General features: G+C 40.5%; 1 protein-coding gene across 1 annotated transcript in view; it reads left to right on the top strand.

The window, feature by feature from the left end:
* Positions 1-10,689, top strand: part of tbck (TBC1 domain containing kinase) — a 30,781-nt gene extending 20,092 nt beyond the window's left edge. Inside the window, exons 23-26 of the mRNA XM_061770771.1 lie at positions 3,291-3,463; positions 6,580-6,740; positions 7,346-7,505; positions 10,176-10,689. Of these exons, the coding sequence (XP_061626755.1) occupies positions 3,291-3,463; positions 6,580-6,740; positions 7,346-7,505; positions 10,176-10,286 (605 nt within the window). The 3' untranslated portion in view covers positions 10,287-10,689. The remainder of the gene's footprint in view (positions 1-3,290; positions 3,464-6,579; positions 6,741-7,345; positions 7,506-10,175) is intronic.
* The last annotated feature ends 3,202 nt before the right edge of the window (positions 10,690-13,891 follow it).

Raw genomic sequence — 13,891 nt, 5'->3', positions numbered from 1 at the left:
TAAATGCAGTGGCATGACCTTCCATCTATCCATCCATCCATTTTCTACCACTTATCCGAGGTCGGGTCGGGGGGGAAGTAGCTTTAGCAGGGACGCCCAGACTTCCCTCTCCCCAACCACTTCATCCAGCTCTTCCGGGGGATCCCGAGGCGTTCCCAGGCTACCCGAAGGATGTAGTCTCTCCAGAGTGTCCTGGGTCGTCCCCGGGGTCTCCTCCCGGTGGGACGTGCCTGGAACACCTCACCAGGGAGGCGGCCGGGAGGCATCCGAATCAGATGCCCCAGCCACCTCATCTGGCTCCTCTCAATGTGGAGCATGACCTTAACAAGCCTATTTATGCTTGAAAACCTTCCATTGTTGCTGAATCAGCGATATGCGGAAGGTCACGACCAACACGGAACACAGAAAAGCTTACTTCCTGTGTAACAATCATAAGGAGGAATGACTATATGATTGTTTGAAGCTGAACTTGCTAAAAAGTTTTTCTTTATGGCTGGTGTCTTCAAACAGTTAAATACAAGTATATCATTTATTTATACAAATGTGATATCTTGAATGTAAACATGGCGGCACGGTGGTCGACTGGTTAGATCGTCTGCCTCACAGTTCTGAGGACCAGGGTTCAATCACCGGCCCCGCCTGTGTGGAGTTTGCATGTTCTCCCCGCGCCTGCGTGGGTTTTCACCGGGCACTCCGGTTTCCTCCCACATCCCAAAAACATGCATGGTAGGTTAATTGACGACTCTAAATTGCCCGTAGGTATGAATGTGAGTGCGACTGGTTGTTTGTTTGTACGTGCCCTGCGATTAGCTGGCAACCGGTTCAGGGTGTACCCCGCCTCCTGCCCGATGACAGCTGGGATAGGCTCCAGCACGCCCGCAACCCTAGTGAGGAGAAGCGGCTCAGAAAATGGATGGATGGATGGATGAATGTAAACATGAACGAACCTCAAACACGGTCAGTAGGCATCTTTGGTGGCTCTGTGTTGACATATTGTTTAAAACAATACATTGTAGATGTTTAAAGTTTCTGCGTTTGCTTTGAAACAGTCCTCTTCCCCATTCACCCAGCGAGGCGGAAGTGCTTTTACCTGATTTGCCGAATGCGGAGGTAGTTTACGCATAAACTGGATTAAATCAATTCTCCAAGGAAGAGTGGGCCAAGATATCTCCACAGAGATGTGAAAGACTCATTGCCAGTTGTAGAATAACGCTTGATTTCAGTTCTTGCTGGTGAGGGTGGCCCAACCAGTTATTAGGTTCGGGGGGGCTATTACTTTTTCACACAGGGCCAGGTAGCTTTGAATAGTTAAAGTTCCTTCATAAATAAAATCACCATGTAAAAACGGCATTTTATATTTACATGGGTTATCTTTGTCTGTCGGACATTTACATTTGAATGATGATCTTAAAAGTGCAGATGTACTGTAAATGCAAAGTAAGTCAATTAACAGATGACTTGTATCTATTTTCAGGAAGCATCATTATTTTATGATGTGATCGTGTTACAGTTAGTATAACCTTTTATTACAAAAAAAGGTAAGACTAGTGCTGCAACATTGTGCCTGCGGGCGTACTATACATCTGAGCCTGACACTTGTGGTCAATCAATCTCATTTTGTTCAGCCCATAGCCTCGAGTGATTCGACCAATCAATAAAGTCCCTGAACAAGCCTCTCTTGTTTAGGGACTTCATTGATTGGTATTTACTGATGATACATCAGTATTTGCCTTCACGCTACATTAGTATCTGTCTCTGTGATAAGATCTGGGTACAGAACCGATGGGCTCCAGCTTGTAGTTTTGACATTGAAGAACGAACCACAGCTACTACTGTCGAAGAACATTGACATGCAGTTTAGTCGCATAGATTGACTTATATTAAACAGGATTACTTGCATTTTCCTAGCATACCTACACAGGAGGAGAATCCAATTATTGGCACAATTCCGCCTCTTTTTCTATAACTTCCACCATGCCCCCATTCAGCTTCTAATTGTTCTGTTTTATTTGTTTTATATATATATATATATATATATATATTTGTGTGTTTGGTTATTCAAGCTACCGGGGTCACAAGCTACTATCATGGCTAACGGTGATGTTTATTGAAGATGCAGATGTTCCAAATCTACCTTTGAAGTCCTACTTGTGAGTCAAAGTTTGTATGAGGAAGTACAATCAGTAGTGAGCATTATACAGGTTTGTTAGTTTGAAACAAATCTATTCAGTACAATTTCAGTTGAACTATTGCTTTTATACTAGAGATGATAGTGATTTGACCACATTTCCCTGATTGGTTATTAAATTTTGTTTTTTTTAATGAGATGTTTTGTATTGAGCACAAGTTGTGCTACAGCGTATGTCTGTGTCGATGTAGCTCAACTTCCCATGGCTGATATCATGTTGGTTAGCAAACTAGTTGAGACTGAATTCCTGCATGCAAGCAGGCTGAGAATTTTTGCTGTTGACATTATTATAGATGATGGTTCTATTGTTGTCTGTTTTGTACAACTGAGTTGTAATCATTTTTTAATGTTACTTTTAATGAGATGGGTGATTACATGTCTGAATGTTCTGAACTCCTGTTACCGTACCAATTTTGTGATAAGCATAAAAATGCTTCCTGCAGAAGTTGTGCCAATGCGAATCCCTGCAGATGGAGCTCAACTTTCCATAGCTGGCATAGCTGGCATTCGAGTCCGTCTTGTCAAGACTGAATCAACAGCCCCTGCGCTGGCTGAATTTTAATAGTGCACTCAATTTTGCCTCAATTGCATGAGTGCACAATGAATCAACAGTCACTCCCACACAATCTACCAAATTATTAATTATTAATCAATTGATTATTATGATCAACCCTAGTTGGGATGTCCTGTTCAGGTCTGATATTTAAATGTGCTCAAAGTGTCAGAAAATAAATTTAATCAATTCAACCCGACAACCGCATTTCATATTTGTATTTCTATTATTGACTTTTGGCCCAAATTCCAAAATAAAGCTCAAACCCATGTTGAGCATCAATTAAGTTGCTGAGCCATGGTATTACATCTTTTATATAGACTTCTGGTGTGCAACACATTTGGAGTACTGACTGCTTGAGAAAAGTTCTCTAATTTGATTGGTCACTACATTACTTCTACCAAGAAGGAGCCTTTTATGGCCCTGGTTTCTTTCTCTTTTTGTTTGTTAGGAAAATGCTCAAGACGTTTTTGAGGTTTTGCGACCTTGTTATCACAGCTAACTGATAGCTTGTTGGTTCATTTGTTTTTGTTGTTGTTTTACTCCTAGAAATTGACATCGAACGCTGTGTCCGTGAATCTATCAACCTCTTCTTCTGGACACCAAAAAGTGCCACATACAGACAACATGCGCAGCCACCGAAAGTCTCTGGTGACAATGGCTTTGAAAAAAATGCAACATACTACTCATCTAACGACCGGGATTTTCCCAAGACGGACCTAGTGAGTAGAATAACACATACCGTTATGACAACCTTAAATAATCATTAACTTAGAATTTTATGGCTGCAACACGTTCCAAAAAAGCTGGGACAGGTGGCAAAAAAGACTGCGAAAGTTGAGGAATGTTCATAAAACACCTGTTTGGAACATCCCACAGGTGTACAGGCTAATTGGAAACAGGTGGGTGCCATGATTGGGTATAAAAGGAGCTTCCCTGAATTGCTCAGTCATTCACAAGCAAAGATGGGGCGAGGTTCACCTCTTTGTGAACAAGTGCGTGAGAAAAAAGTTGAACAGTTTAAGGACAATGTTCCTCAACATACAATTGCATAGAATTTAGGGATTTCATCATCTACAGTCCATATCATCATCAAAAGGTTCAGAGAATCTGGAAGCTGCAATCACTGCATGTAAGCGGCAAGGCCGAAAACTAGCATTGAATGCCCGTGACGTTCGATCCCTCAGGCGGCACTGCATCAAAAACCGACATCAGTGTGTAAAGGATATCACCACATGGGCTCAGGAACACTTCAGAAAACCAATGTCAGTCAATACAGTTCGGCGCCACATCCGTAAGTGTAACTTGAAACTCTACCATGCAAAGCAAAAGGCATTTATCAACAACACCCAGAAACACCGCCATCTGTGATGGTATGGGGCTGTGTTAGTCCCAATGGCATGGGTAACTTACACATCTGTGAAGGCACCATTAATGCCGAAAGGTACATACAGGTTTTGGAAAAACATGTGCTGCCATCCGAGGAACGTCTTTTTCATGGACGCCCCTGCTTATTTCAGCAAGACAATGCCAAACCACATTCTGCACGTGTTACAACAACGTGGCTTCGTAGTAAAAGAGTGCGGGTTCTAGACTGGCCTGCCTCCAGTCCAGACCTGTCTCCCATTGAAAATGTGTGGCGCATTATGAAGCGTAAAATATGACAACGGAGACCCCGGACTGTTGAACAGCTAAAGCTGTACACCAAGCAAGAATGGGAAAGAATTCCACCGACAAAGCTTCAACAATTAGTGTCCTCAGTTCCCAAACGTTTATTGAATGTTGTTAAAAGAAAAGGTGATGTAACACAGTGGTAAACATGAATCTGTCCCAGCTTTTTTGGAACCTGTTGCAGCCATACAATTCTAAGGTAATGATTATTTGCTGAAAACAATAAAGTTTAGCAGTTTGAAGATTAAATATCTTGTCTTTGTAGTGTATTCAATGAAATCGAGGTTGAACATGATTTGCATATCATTGTATTCTGTTTTTATTTATGTTTAACACAACATCCCAACTTCATTGGAATTGGGGTTGTATATTGCAGACGTGATGACCTCACATGTAGTGGCTCCCTTCTTAAATTCTCATTTTTTTTGCAGTTTCTCCACTTTAATGTTTAAGATCATCAAACAAAAGTAAATATCGGACAAAGATAAGCATAAAATCCAGTTTTTAACGAGGGATTTTATTTATGGGGGGGAATACCTATTCAAGCTACCTGGCCCTGTGAATAAGTAATGACCCCCTAAACCTAATAACTTGTTGGGCCACCCTCAGCAGCAACAACTGAAATCAAGCCTTTTCTATACCTGGCAATGCAGAATTGTTTTAATTTAGCACTCCAGGTTTTTCAAGTATGAACAGCTTTTTCAAGGTCATGCCACAGCATTTCAATCAGATTCACATCCAGACTTTGACTAGGCCACTACAAAACGTTCATTTAGTTTTTGTTAAGCCATTCAGAAGTTGACCTGCTGGTGTGTTTGAGAGAATTGTCCTGCTGCAGAACCCAAGTACGCTTCAGCTTGAGGTCACAAACTGATGGCTGAACATGATTTTCCGGTAAATAGCTGAATTCATGGTTCCATCAATCGCAGCAAGTCGTCCAGGTCCTGAAGGAGCGAGCAGCCCCAGACAATCACACTACCACTGCCATGTTTGACTGTTGGTATGATGTTCTTTTTATGAAATGCTGTGTTACATCTACGCAAGATGTAATGAGACACACATTCCAAAAAGTTTAACTTTTGTCTCGTCAGTCCATAAAATATTTTCCCAAAGGTCTTGGGAATCAGTAAGATATTTTTTTTTGTTGTTTTTTTGTCCTTTTTTTTTTTGCAAAATTGAGACGAGCCTTTGTGTTCTTTTTGGTCAGCAGTGGTTTTTGCCTTGGAATTCTGCCCTGGAGGAAGTTTTTGCCCAGTCTCTTCCTTATTGTTGAGTGATGAACACTGACCATAATTGAGGCATGGGAGGCCTACAGTTCTTTAGATGTTGTCCTGCATTTATTTGCGTTCTTCTGTATCAGTCGTTGCTGTGCCCTTGGGTAAATGTTTGTAGGCCGGCCACTCCTGGGAAGGTTCACCACTGTTCCATGTGTTCTCCATTTGAGGATAATGGCTCCCCCCGTGGTTCGCTGGAATCCTAAAGCTTTAGAAATGGCTTTTGTAACTCTTTCCAGACTGATAGATGTGAAGTTCTTTATTTCTCGTCTTATGTTGAATTTCTTTGGATTGTGGCTTTTTGTTGCAGCTTTTTTAGATCTTTTGGCCAACTTCATTTTGTCAAACACATTCTATTTAAGTGATTTCTTGATTGAACAGGTCTGGAGGTAATCAGGATTGGGTGTGATCAGTGAAAAACCCAAAAATGGGATTACAGCCACAGTTAACTCATGATTTAACAAGGGATGTCCTTGGTAAATCATGAACATACTTTTTCCATACATGGCCAGGTTGCTTTGAAGTTTTTTTTTTTCCTTAAGTAAAAATCACCATTTCAAAATAGCATTTTATGTTTACTTCTGTCATCGCTGTCCGATATTTACATTTGTTTGATGATCTTAAACATTAAAGTGCATTTAAACTATGCAAAAATATAAGAATTTGAGAAGGGGTTCAATACCTTTTCACAGTGCTGTAACAGTAAAATGTCTTGTTTTTTTTAAATGCATTTGGCAAATGTTAATTATAGTGTATAAAACACAATAAAAGCAATTTACTTCATTGAAGTAGGACATTATTGAATGTTTTAAAACTTTATATATATATATATATATATATATATATATATATATTACTTAGGAGACCTCCAGTTAATCAGATTTCTATTGCAGTCTCGGGAGCCTCTTGTGCTGTTCGACCTGAAAGCTGAAGTGTCCCCTCGCATCTCGGCAGAGGACTTCATCGACCTGTGCGAGATGTCATACGCCGCAAATAACCGCACCAAAGCCAGCAGGCCACAAATTATTGCTGTTGACATTCGCAGTGCAGAGGAGTATCCTTACTAGGGCATTGTGAAATATACCCTTTATCAGTTTTCTCAGAAAATTTCATCATCAGGAAATGGTGTGCACAAGCTGAACTGGAAGATTCATTGTGTTTCCTCTTACTTCAGCCATCAATGTTTTTTTTTTTCTCCTTATCTATCTTATCAGCTTTGTAAAATAGTTTGAACCATTCACATGTCCTCATTCATTCGGGACATTGAAAATATAGTTAGTCAAATTTAGAATGTTTCTTTTTTTCCACGGGGCACTGGCATTCATTTCATTCGTCTTTCACAAGGTTTTCTTTCTTCCATCACTATTCTCACAGTTAACTTGAATTACTGTGTATATGATAGTTCTATTGTTTTGGAAGCTGAATTATAATCCTACAGGTTTCAATTTCAGACCATGCCAATCTTGAGTATGTTATATAATTTTAGTTTCCTTATCATCAAAGCAGCCTTGTAAAATAGTTTGAACTATTCATATGTCTTCATTCATTAGAGCCATTGAATATAGTTAGTCAATTTTGGACAATTTTGTTGTTAAGTCATAAGGGAGGAAGCAGAGAGTCGAGCATAGTACCTGCGCTCTTTAACCTCACGGCCACCAGCTTCAACAGAGGCCACATGTCTGGAAGCATTAACATTCCCTTCAGCACAACATTCGGCTTCGATGACGAGGTGCTACAGTGTCCAGCAACCGGAACCCTCCACAACTACAGAGGACGGGTCGTTGTCGTCATTGGGCACGTCATAAAAAGTGCTTCTGTGGTAAGGAAACATTTCTTTTCACATATTTTACCCTAAAATTCAAAAGTCAATGGTGCATATTATACATATGTATAATAAAAGTTAGAAAATTCCTTCACAGAAAAAGGAGGCATATGAGGAGGTATGTGTTTTAGAACAGCCATAAATTAGTTTTAAAGCATGTAATTTTATACATTTTCATTATATTTTGATTCATATTGAAAATGCTATAATTCATCTACTTAACCACATTGCCTATGAATGAATGTGTGTTTGGTGGTCAGAGTGGCTGTAGGCAGAGAATGGCAGCAGGGTGGGCCTGAGTGAATGAATAATGCATGAAATTGTAAAGCGTCTTTGAGTCTAGAAAAGCGCTATATAAATGTAATGCATTATTATTATTTTGCACCAGGAGTGAACGTGTTATCCGGGTACATGACCTCTCTAGCTTACAGTACATTGTGCAAGCCGGCTGATGTGCCAGTGGTCCCGTGGGAGGTGGAAAATACTTCCATAAAGCCACTGTGTTAAACCCTAAACATTCGGCTGTGTCACAATTTTAAATACATTGTTAAAGAAGTAAACCTTAGTATTAATAGTATTACTCATCAGAATTGATTAGAAAAACAAATTAGGATAGGATCTCTAACATTTATTGCATGTAAATATATCAATGGATGGGGAGTCATGGGTGCACATTATAAATAGAAAGAAGGGGGTTTTCCTGATTTTTGGAGTCCGTTTTGGAACTGCGCATGATACTTAAGAGTGTATTATACATGAGAGATTGCGGTATTCTAAATGAATAAGGTTCATTTGTAATCTCCGTGGAATAAATTAACTATAACTAAACTGGAGAAACAAAACTCCCAAGTAGGGATATTGCTTCAAGGTAACCTCCCAATTTGAAAAAATTGGGAGTTGTGAGTATTTGAAGGGTCCGTTCTGTAGTAAATTATTTTTAATCGAGTTGCATGAGAGACTGGTGTTTTTTGTTGTTGTTTTTTTTGTCGGGTTTTTTTTTGGGGGAGGGGGGTAGTGCTTATTGAGTGATTTAGGGTGGATGACCATCCACCATCTTACACACTATTGTCTGAATGACATAATAATATGCTGTTGCACAATTACAGGTAATAACGCGAAGAAATATAAATATGGAGTTTTTAGATGTTGCAGTTGTATCAATTAAATCAATGAATCTTGTTGTAATGTATGAAATAATACTGAAATTGCGTTTTTCAGGATGTATGCCAAAACAGGCAACAGTTGCCGTTGACATTGTGGTTGCTGCTATTTTATTTTTTTAACCTACAATTTGTTTCACAGTCAGAATTCTTTTTTTAATCAATGAAGTGTACAGCGGATTTGTGTGTTTCAAAAAGTATTCAAGAGACTCTATGATCACTGTGTGCAAATTCAACTTTCCACCAAGCAATTTTTATTGTTTTGAAGACAGACCATTGACACTGTTGGCTTTTAAGGCAATTTATGGAACGACTGAAAGATGGTCAAATCCCAGATCAAGTAAATTTGCGTGCCTCATTCACTCCATGAAATGTGTCATGTTTTGTCACGAACGCAACATACACTTTCTACCTACTGTTTATACCATACATATACTGTGCATACTATGTTCAAGTGTGAGTTGCCCAAGCTTGTCCGACTTACAACGTGGTGGCATTTCTCTCACTCACAATTGAAATGACAAGCCGAGATTTACCGCCATATCTTTATCTTCTACTCATAAGCTGTGCTGATGTAAAATCCAAAGTTATGCAACGCCGGCATATACAGGGATGTGTATAAACGGTTGCATTCCAGTTGACAAATACAAACGTCCACAGGAGTCATCATCGAGGGACACACGGAGGAAAGCACGAGATGACACAACAGCGCTTCTGCTTCTCATTCTTAAATAGTACTGTATTGCATAGTGTAAAAGCTGTTGACATGTTGTGATCTCTTCTAAGTTCTTGAGCAGAATTGTTTTCAAGCATGTCAGTTTGAATAGGCCTCGTTTCCACCAATAGTTTGGTTCAGTTCGATGCGGTCCATTATTTTTTTTTTGTACATTCGCAAAAAATGTGAAGGGTGCCAAAAACAATCTTTATCATATGATATGGTACCTGAAAGGTGGCGTTAAGACACTAAATCACTGTCACTTGAGAATTATGTAAACAGCTTCAATAAATTTGATGAAGTTTGGAAATCAACAAAATGTCTGTAATTGATTCACAATGTTAAATGTGTGATTCGATAATTAACCTACGATTTGAGTTAAGTTACTTTGGCCGTTTCGACAGAGCAGTATGGTTCAGGTATCCAGTGGCGGTCCTAACTGAAATGGCAAGTTGTCCGAGGCCCTCCTTCAAAATTGTGCCCCGGATGGCTTTGATATTTTCCTTTTCCATGTTGATGATAAGTGTAACTTACATTTCCCATCATTCCCTAAAACTCCCACCTTCACCCAGCATCGCTTCTACAGATGGCGACTTCACAAGGAGGCACAAATTTGCTACACAAACACCAAGGATTGGCATGTCATGTTACGTAGCAATTTTGTATTTATTTTTTTCATTTGTGGGAGTGTTGCCGCCCAACAGCAACGCTGTCTTGTGCGGCTGCACATAATGCACGTGCGTATCCTAGACAATTGTTTTTCAAATGTTCCATCTTTCTGTTTCCTTATAGTTTGCTGCACACCTTGTCAAGGTGAACTTCCCACGGGTTTGCATCCTGGATGGAGGGATCAATAAGCTGAAGCCCACAGGACTCCTGACTGTCCCTTCCCCTCAGATCTGACCCAAGAGTCAGCTGGGAAAGACTATGTACATATTTGAAGTTGTTTGTTTTGATAGCGATATGATTAAAGCGTGGATCCACCCCAATAACATTGTTACGTATGTAGCTTGGCAGTGAAAATGAAAATGTCGAATGTCGAATGAGTGTATTTCCAAAATATTTGGGGGAATATACACCTTGGAAGTCACATAAAACCCCAGAGTTTGAACAATTATTATGAATCACCCCTGCACATCTAGAAACTTGAGCTTAGTGGGTCTCTGAAAAAATGTACTCCGAAAGCATTTAGCTTCTGGCTGTATTGTCACAGGAAAATTATGATGACCACAGAAGAAAAAATGATTGTGACTCGTGAGAATTGTGAAAAACCTTGCATTAAAATCATTAAAATATTTTTCCAACATTTATTAATCCATCCATCCATCCATTTTCTGAGCCGCTTACCCTCACAAGGGTCGCGGGCGTGCTGGAGCCTATCCCAGCTATCATCGGGCAGGAGGCCGGGTACACCCTGAACTGGTTGCCAGCCAATCGCAGGGCACATACAAACAAACAACCATTCACACTCACATTCACGCCTACGGGCAATTTAGAGTTGTCAATCAACCTACCATGCATGTTTTGGGGATGTGGGAGGAAACTGGAGTGCCCGGAGAAAACCCACGCAGGCACGGGGAGAATATGCAAACTCCACACAGGCGGGGTCGGGGATTGAACCCCGCTCCTCAGAACTCTGAGGCCGACGCTCTAACCAGTCGCCCACCGTGCCACCCCAACTATTAATCAGACTTGTAATGCATGGGAAATTATAGGATCCAGTCACTCATCCTGTGTAGTGAGATCATGTGGTCGCGGTGTAAAGGATGCCAGCTCGCACTGTACAAAATGAATGTCAAACCGCACTCCTCGGAAGCCTTAAAGACGGCTGTGCCAAGAAAGCTCCTGGCCCCGACTTTTAGCTTGGCGGTTAGCGTACTCGGCTCCCAACTGGTAAGGCGGCTCCAACACATGTTCAAAGCCAGATGTGCTTGGACATAGCAGGATTGCTACTGTTATACTTTCCTCCTCCTATTCTCTTCTTTTTTTGTATCTGGTCCGATATCCTTTACTTTGCATCCCCCTTCTATCGCTTCTGTGATAGAGGCCTGGCAATTTTTTATTTTTTTGTAATCGACACTCCAGTGGAAACATTAAAAAAAAGTGTTATTTTCCTTGTCTACACGGTCTCCCTATGACACAATAACCTAAATTTCCGCTGTTGTGAAATTTCTTCTTTTAGGTTTTGTGGCCAACTGTCTAAACTTCAAACCTCCTGGCAGTAGTCACTGAAAATGTCTTGGCAGGAAAACATGCAGCAATTCTAAACCTCTGACTCGAGGTACTACAAGCTTCTTCCATCTACAGTTAGGTCCAGAAGTGTTTGGACCATGACAATAATGTGTTTTAATCATTTTGCCTTTATACACCAACACCAGCCCAAATGAACTACAGTACTACAGCACTACAGGTACATTTAAGTTGGGAATTACTTTTAGCGTGATTCTTTGGAGCAGGAATGTTGGTTTGGCACAAGGCCAAAGAATCAAACCCTGTGGCTCTGCATGAGCGTGAGGATGTGCAGGGAAGTGGAATGATGAAGGAAGGCTCTCACTTACTGAGATGCTCAAGGGCTTCAATCCGGGTGAGGCAATGGCAGAATATGTGGTGAAAACAGACCAGGGGGGGTCTGCCAATAGAATAGTATGGACTGACTTGATAAGGTTATTAAAATAAGATCTTGGATCTTAAAACAAGTCTTTTGGTCTTGCTGACAATTTAGAAAAAAAGTCAGAACTGTCTTAAAATAAGTACAGTACAATGTTTCAACAAGAAATAAGATAAATTCACTAGGTAAGATTTTGTATTTTTGCTTTGTAAAATTTATAGTAGCCTATAAGAGTTGTTGACGTGTGTCGCGTTCTTTTCTAATCTAAACTGAAACTCTAATGGATGTGGCATGTTAAAGAGGTGTTTCTGTCTGTGTGCTGTGAAAGCTTTGCAGGTGGCTGAGCGCATTTTTGTCTTTTTATTTTTATTTTTTTAAAAAGATGTTCCCACGCAGACATAGTTCATGCCCAAAACACACGCTCTATCCCTGCCGAACTCGTCCAACTGATCTGACAAAAGTAATTAGTCAATACATTCCCTTTAATTTCTTGTTTGATGTAGTAGTTTGGTTGCTTTCACACCTAGTTTGTTTTGTCTGGCCCGAATGAGTTTTCAAGACTCGGTGAAGCCGCATGTGGCTCATTGCCTAAGGTTTTTTTTTTGTACTCTCTGTTCCAAGTAAGTCGACAATTAGATGTTATGGTTTACCAATAGTTGGCCTTCGCCAAAGTTTGTTCACTGTTTTTTACCTGACCAAATAGACCACACGGGAGGGAAAACTAGATTGAAACACAGTAGAGGATGTGAATTAGGGATGAAACTGTTTTCTAAAAAATATATATATATATATATATATATAAAACATAACAATATACTATTATTGTAGTGCACCCTATAAACTGTTTCAAGCATATTTTCTTATTTTGCTTTAAAATCAGTGAGCAACTCCTGCCATTTAAGAGAGTCGACACCAGGCAGGGAAGCAGCGTGACAATTATCTTTTTCATCTTTCTATTTCCTCTTAGTTCCTGCCACATCTTGTTCAGGTGAACTTCCCACACGTTTGAATCCTGGCTGAGGGGATTAACAAGTTGATGCCCAGCATACTCCTAACTTTAATTTCCCCTTAGATCGGACCCGAGCTGTTTGTTGATCCAATTGGGGTAGACTGCGAATATATTCAGGTTGTATAGACAGATTTATCCATCCATTTTCTGAGCCGCTTCTCCTCACTAGGGTCGCGGGCGTGCTGGAGCCTATCCCAGCTGTCATCGGGCAGGAGGCGGGGTACACCCTGAACTGGTTGCCAGCCAATTGCAGGGCACATAGGAACAAACAACCATTCGCACTCACAGTCATGCCTACGGGCAATTTAGAGTCTCCAATTAATGCATGTTTTTGGGATGTGGGAGGAAACCGGAGTGCCCGGAGAAAACCCACGCAGGCACGGGGAGAACATGCAAAATCCACACAGGCGGGGCCGGGGATTGAACCCGGGTCCTCAGAACTGTGAGGAACTGTGAGGCTGACGCTCTAACCAGTCGTCCACCGTGCCGCCTAGACAGATTTATTTTAAAAAAAAAAACGAAAAAAAAAAAAAAAAAAACTCTACTGGGGTAGTAGAATCGCTCCTGAAAAGTGAATTCAGAGTTTGAAAATACATTATACATTTGAAGAGAATTACAGGAAATGTGGAAAAGAATATTAGAATTTAATTTAATGGGGAAAAACACCCCATTACGGTTTTCCTGATTTTTTTTGGGCAGCACTTCCGCGTCAAGTGCATCAGGAATGACTCCGCCATGCTCCACTATATACAGTAAGAACTCGAGCGACTTCGTTCACAGCAATTGCTGGTTACTTAGCTATTATTACTAGGCCTAATACCTGATGTACCTTTAAACCAGACTTCAATGCAGAAGCGCTTAAATTGAGAAATCCACTGTTGCAACCTTGCG

The sequence above is a fragment of the Phyllopteryx taeniolatus genome, chromosome 4 (assembly GCF_024500385.1).
Source record: "Phyllopteryx taeniolatus isolate TA_2022b chromosome 4, UOR_Ptae_1.2, whole genome shotgun sequence".
Classification (NCBI taxonomy): domain Eukaryota; kingdom Metazoa; phylum Chordata; class Actinopteri; order Syngnathiformes; family Syngnathidae; genus Phyllopteryx; species Phyllopteryx taeniolatus.
The sequence above is the reverse complement of the archived record's forward strand: the minus strand, read 5'-3'. Positions and strand labels throughout refer to the sequence as shown.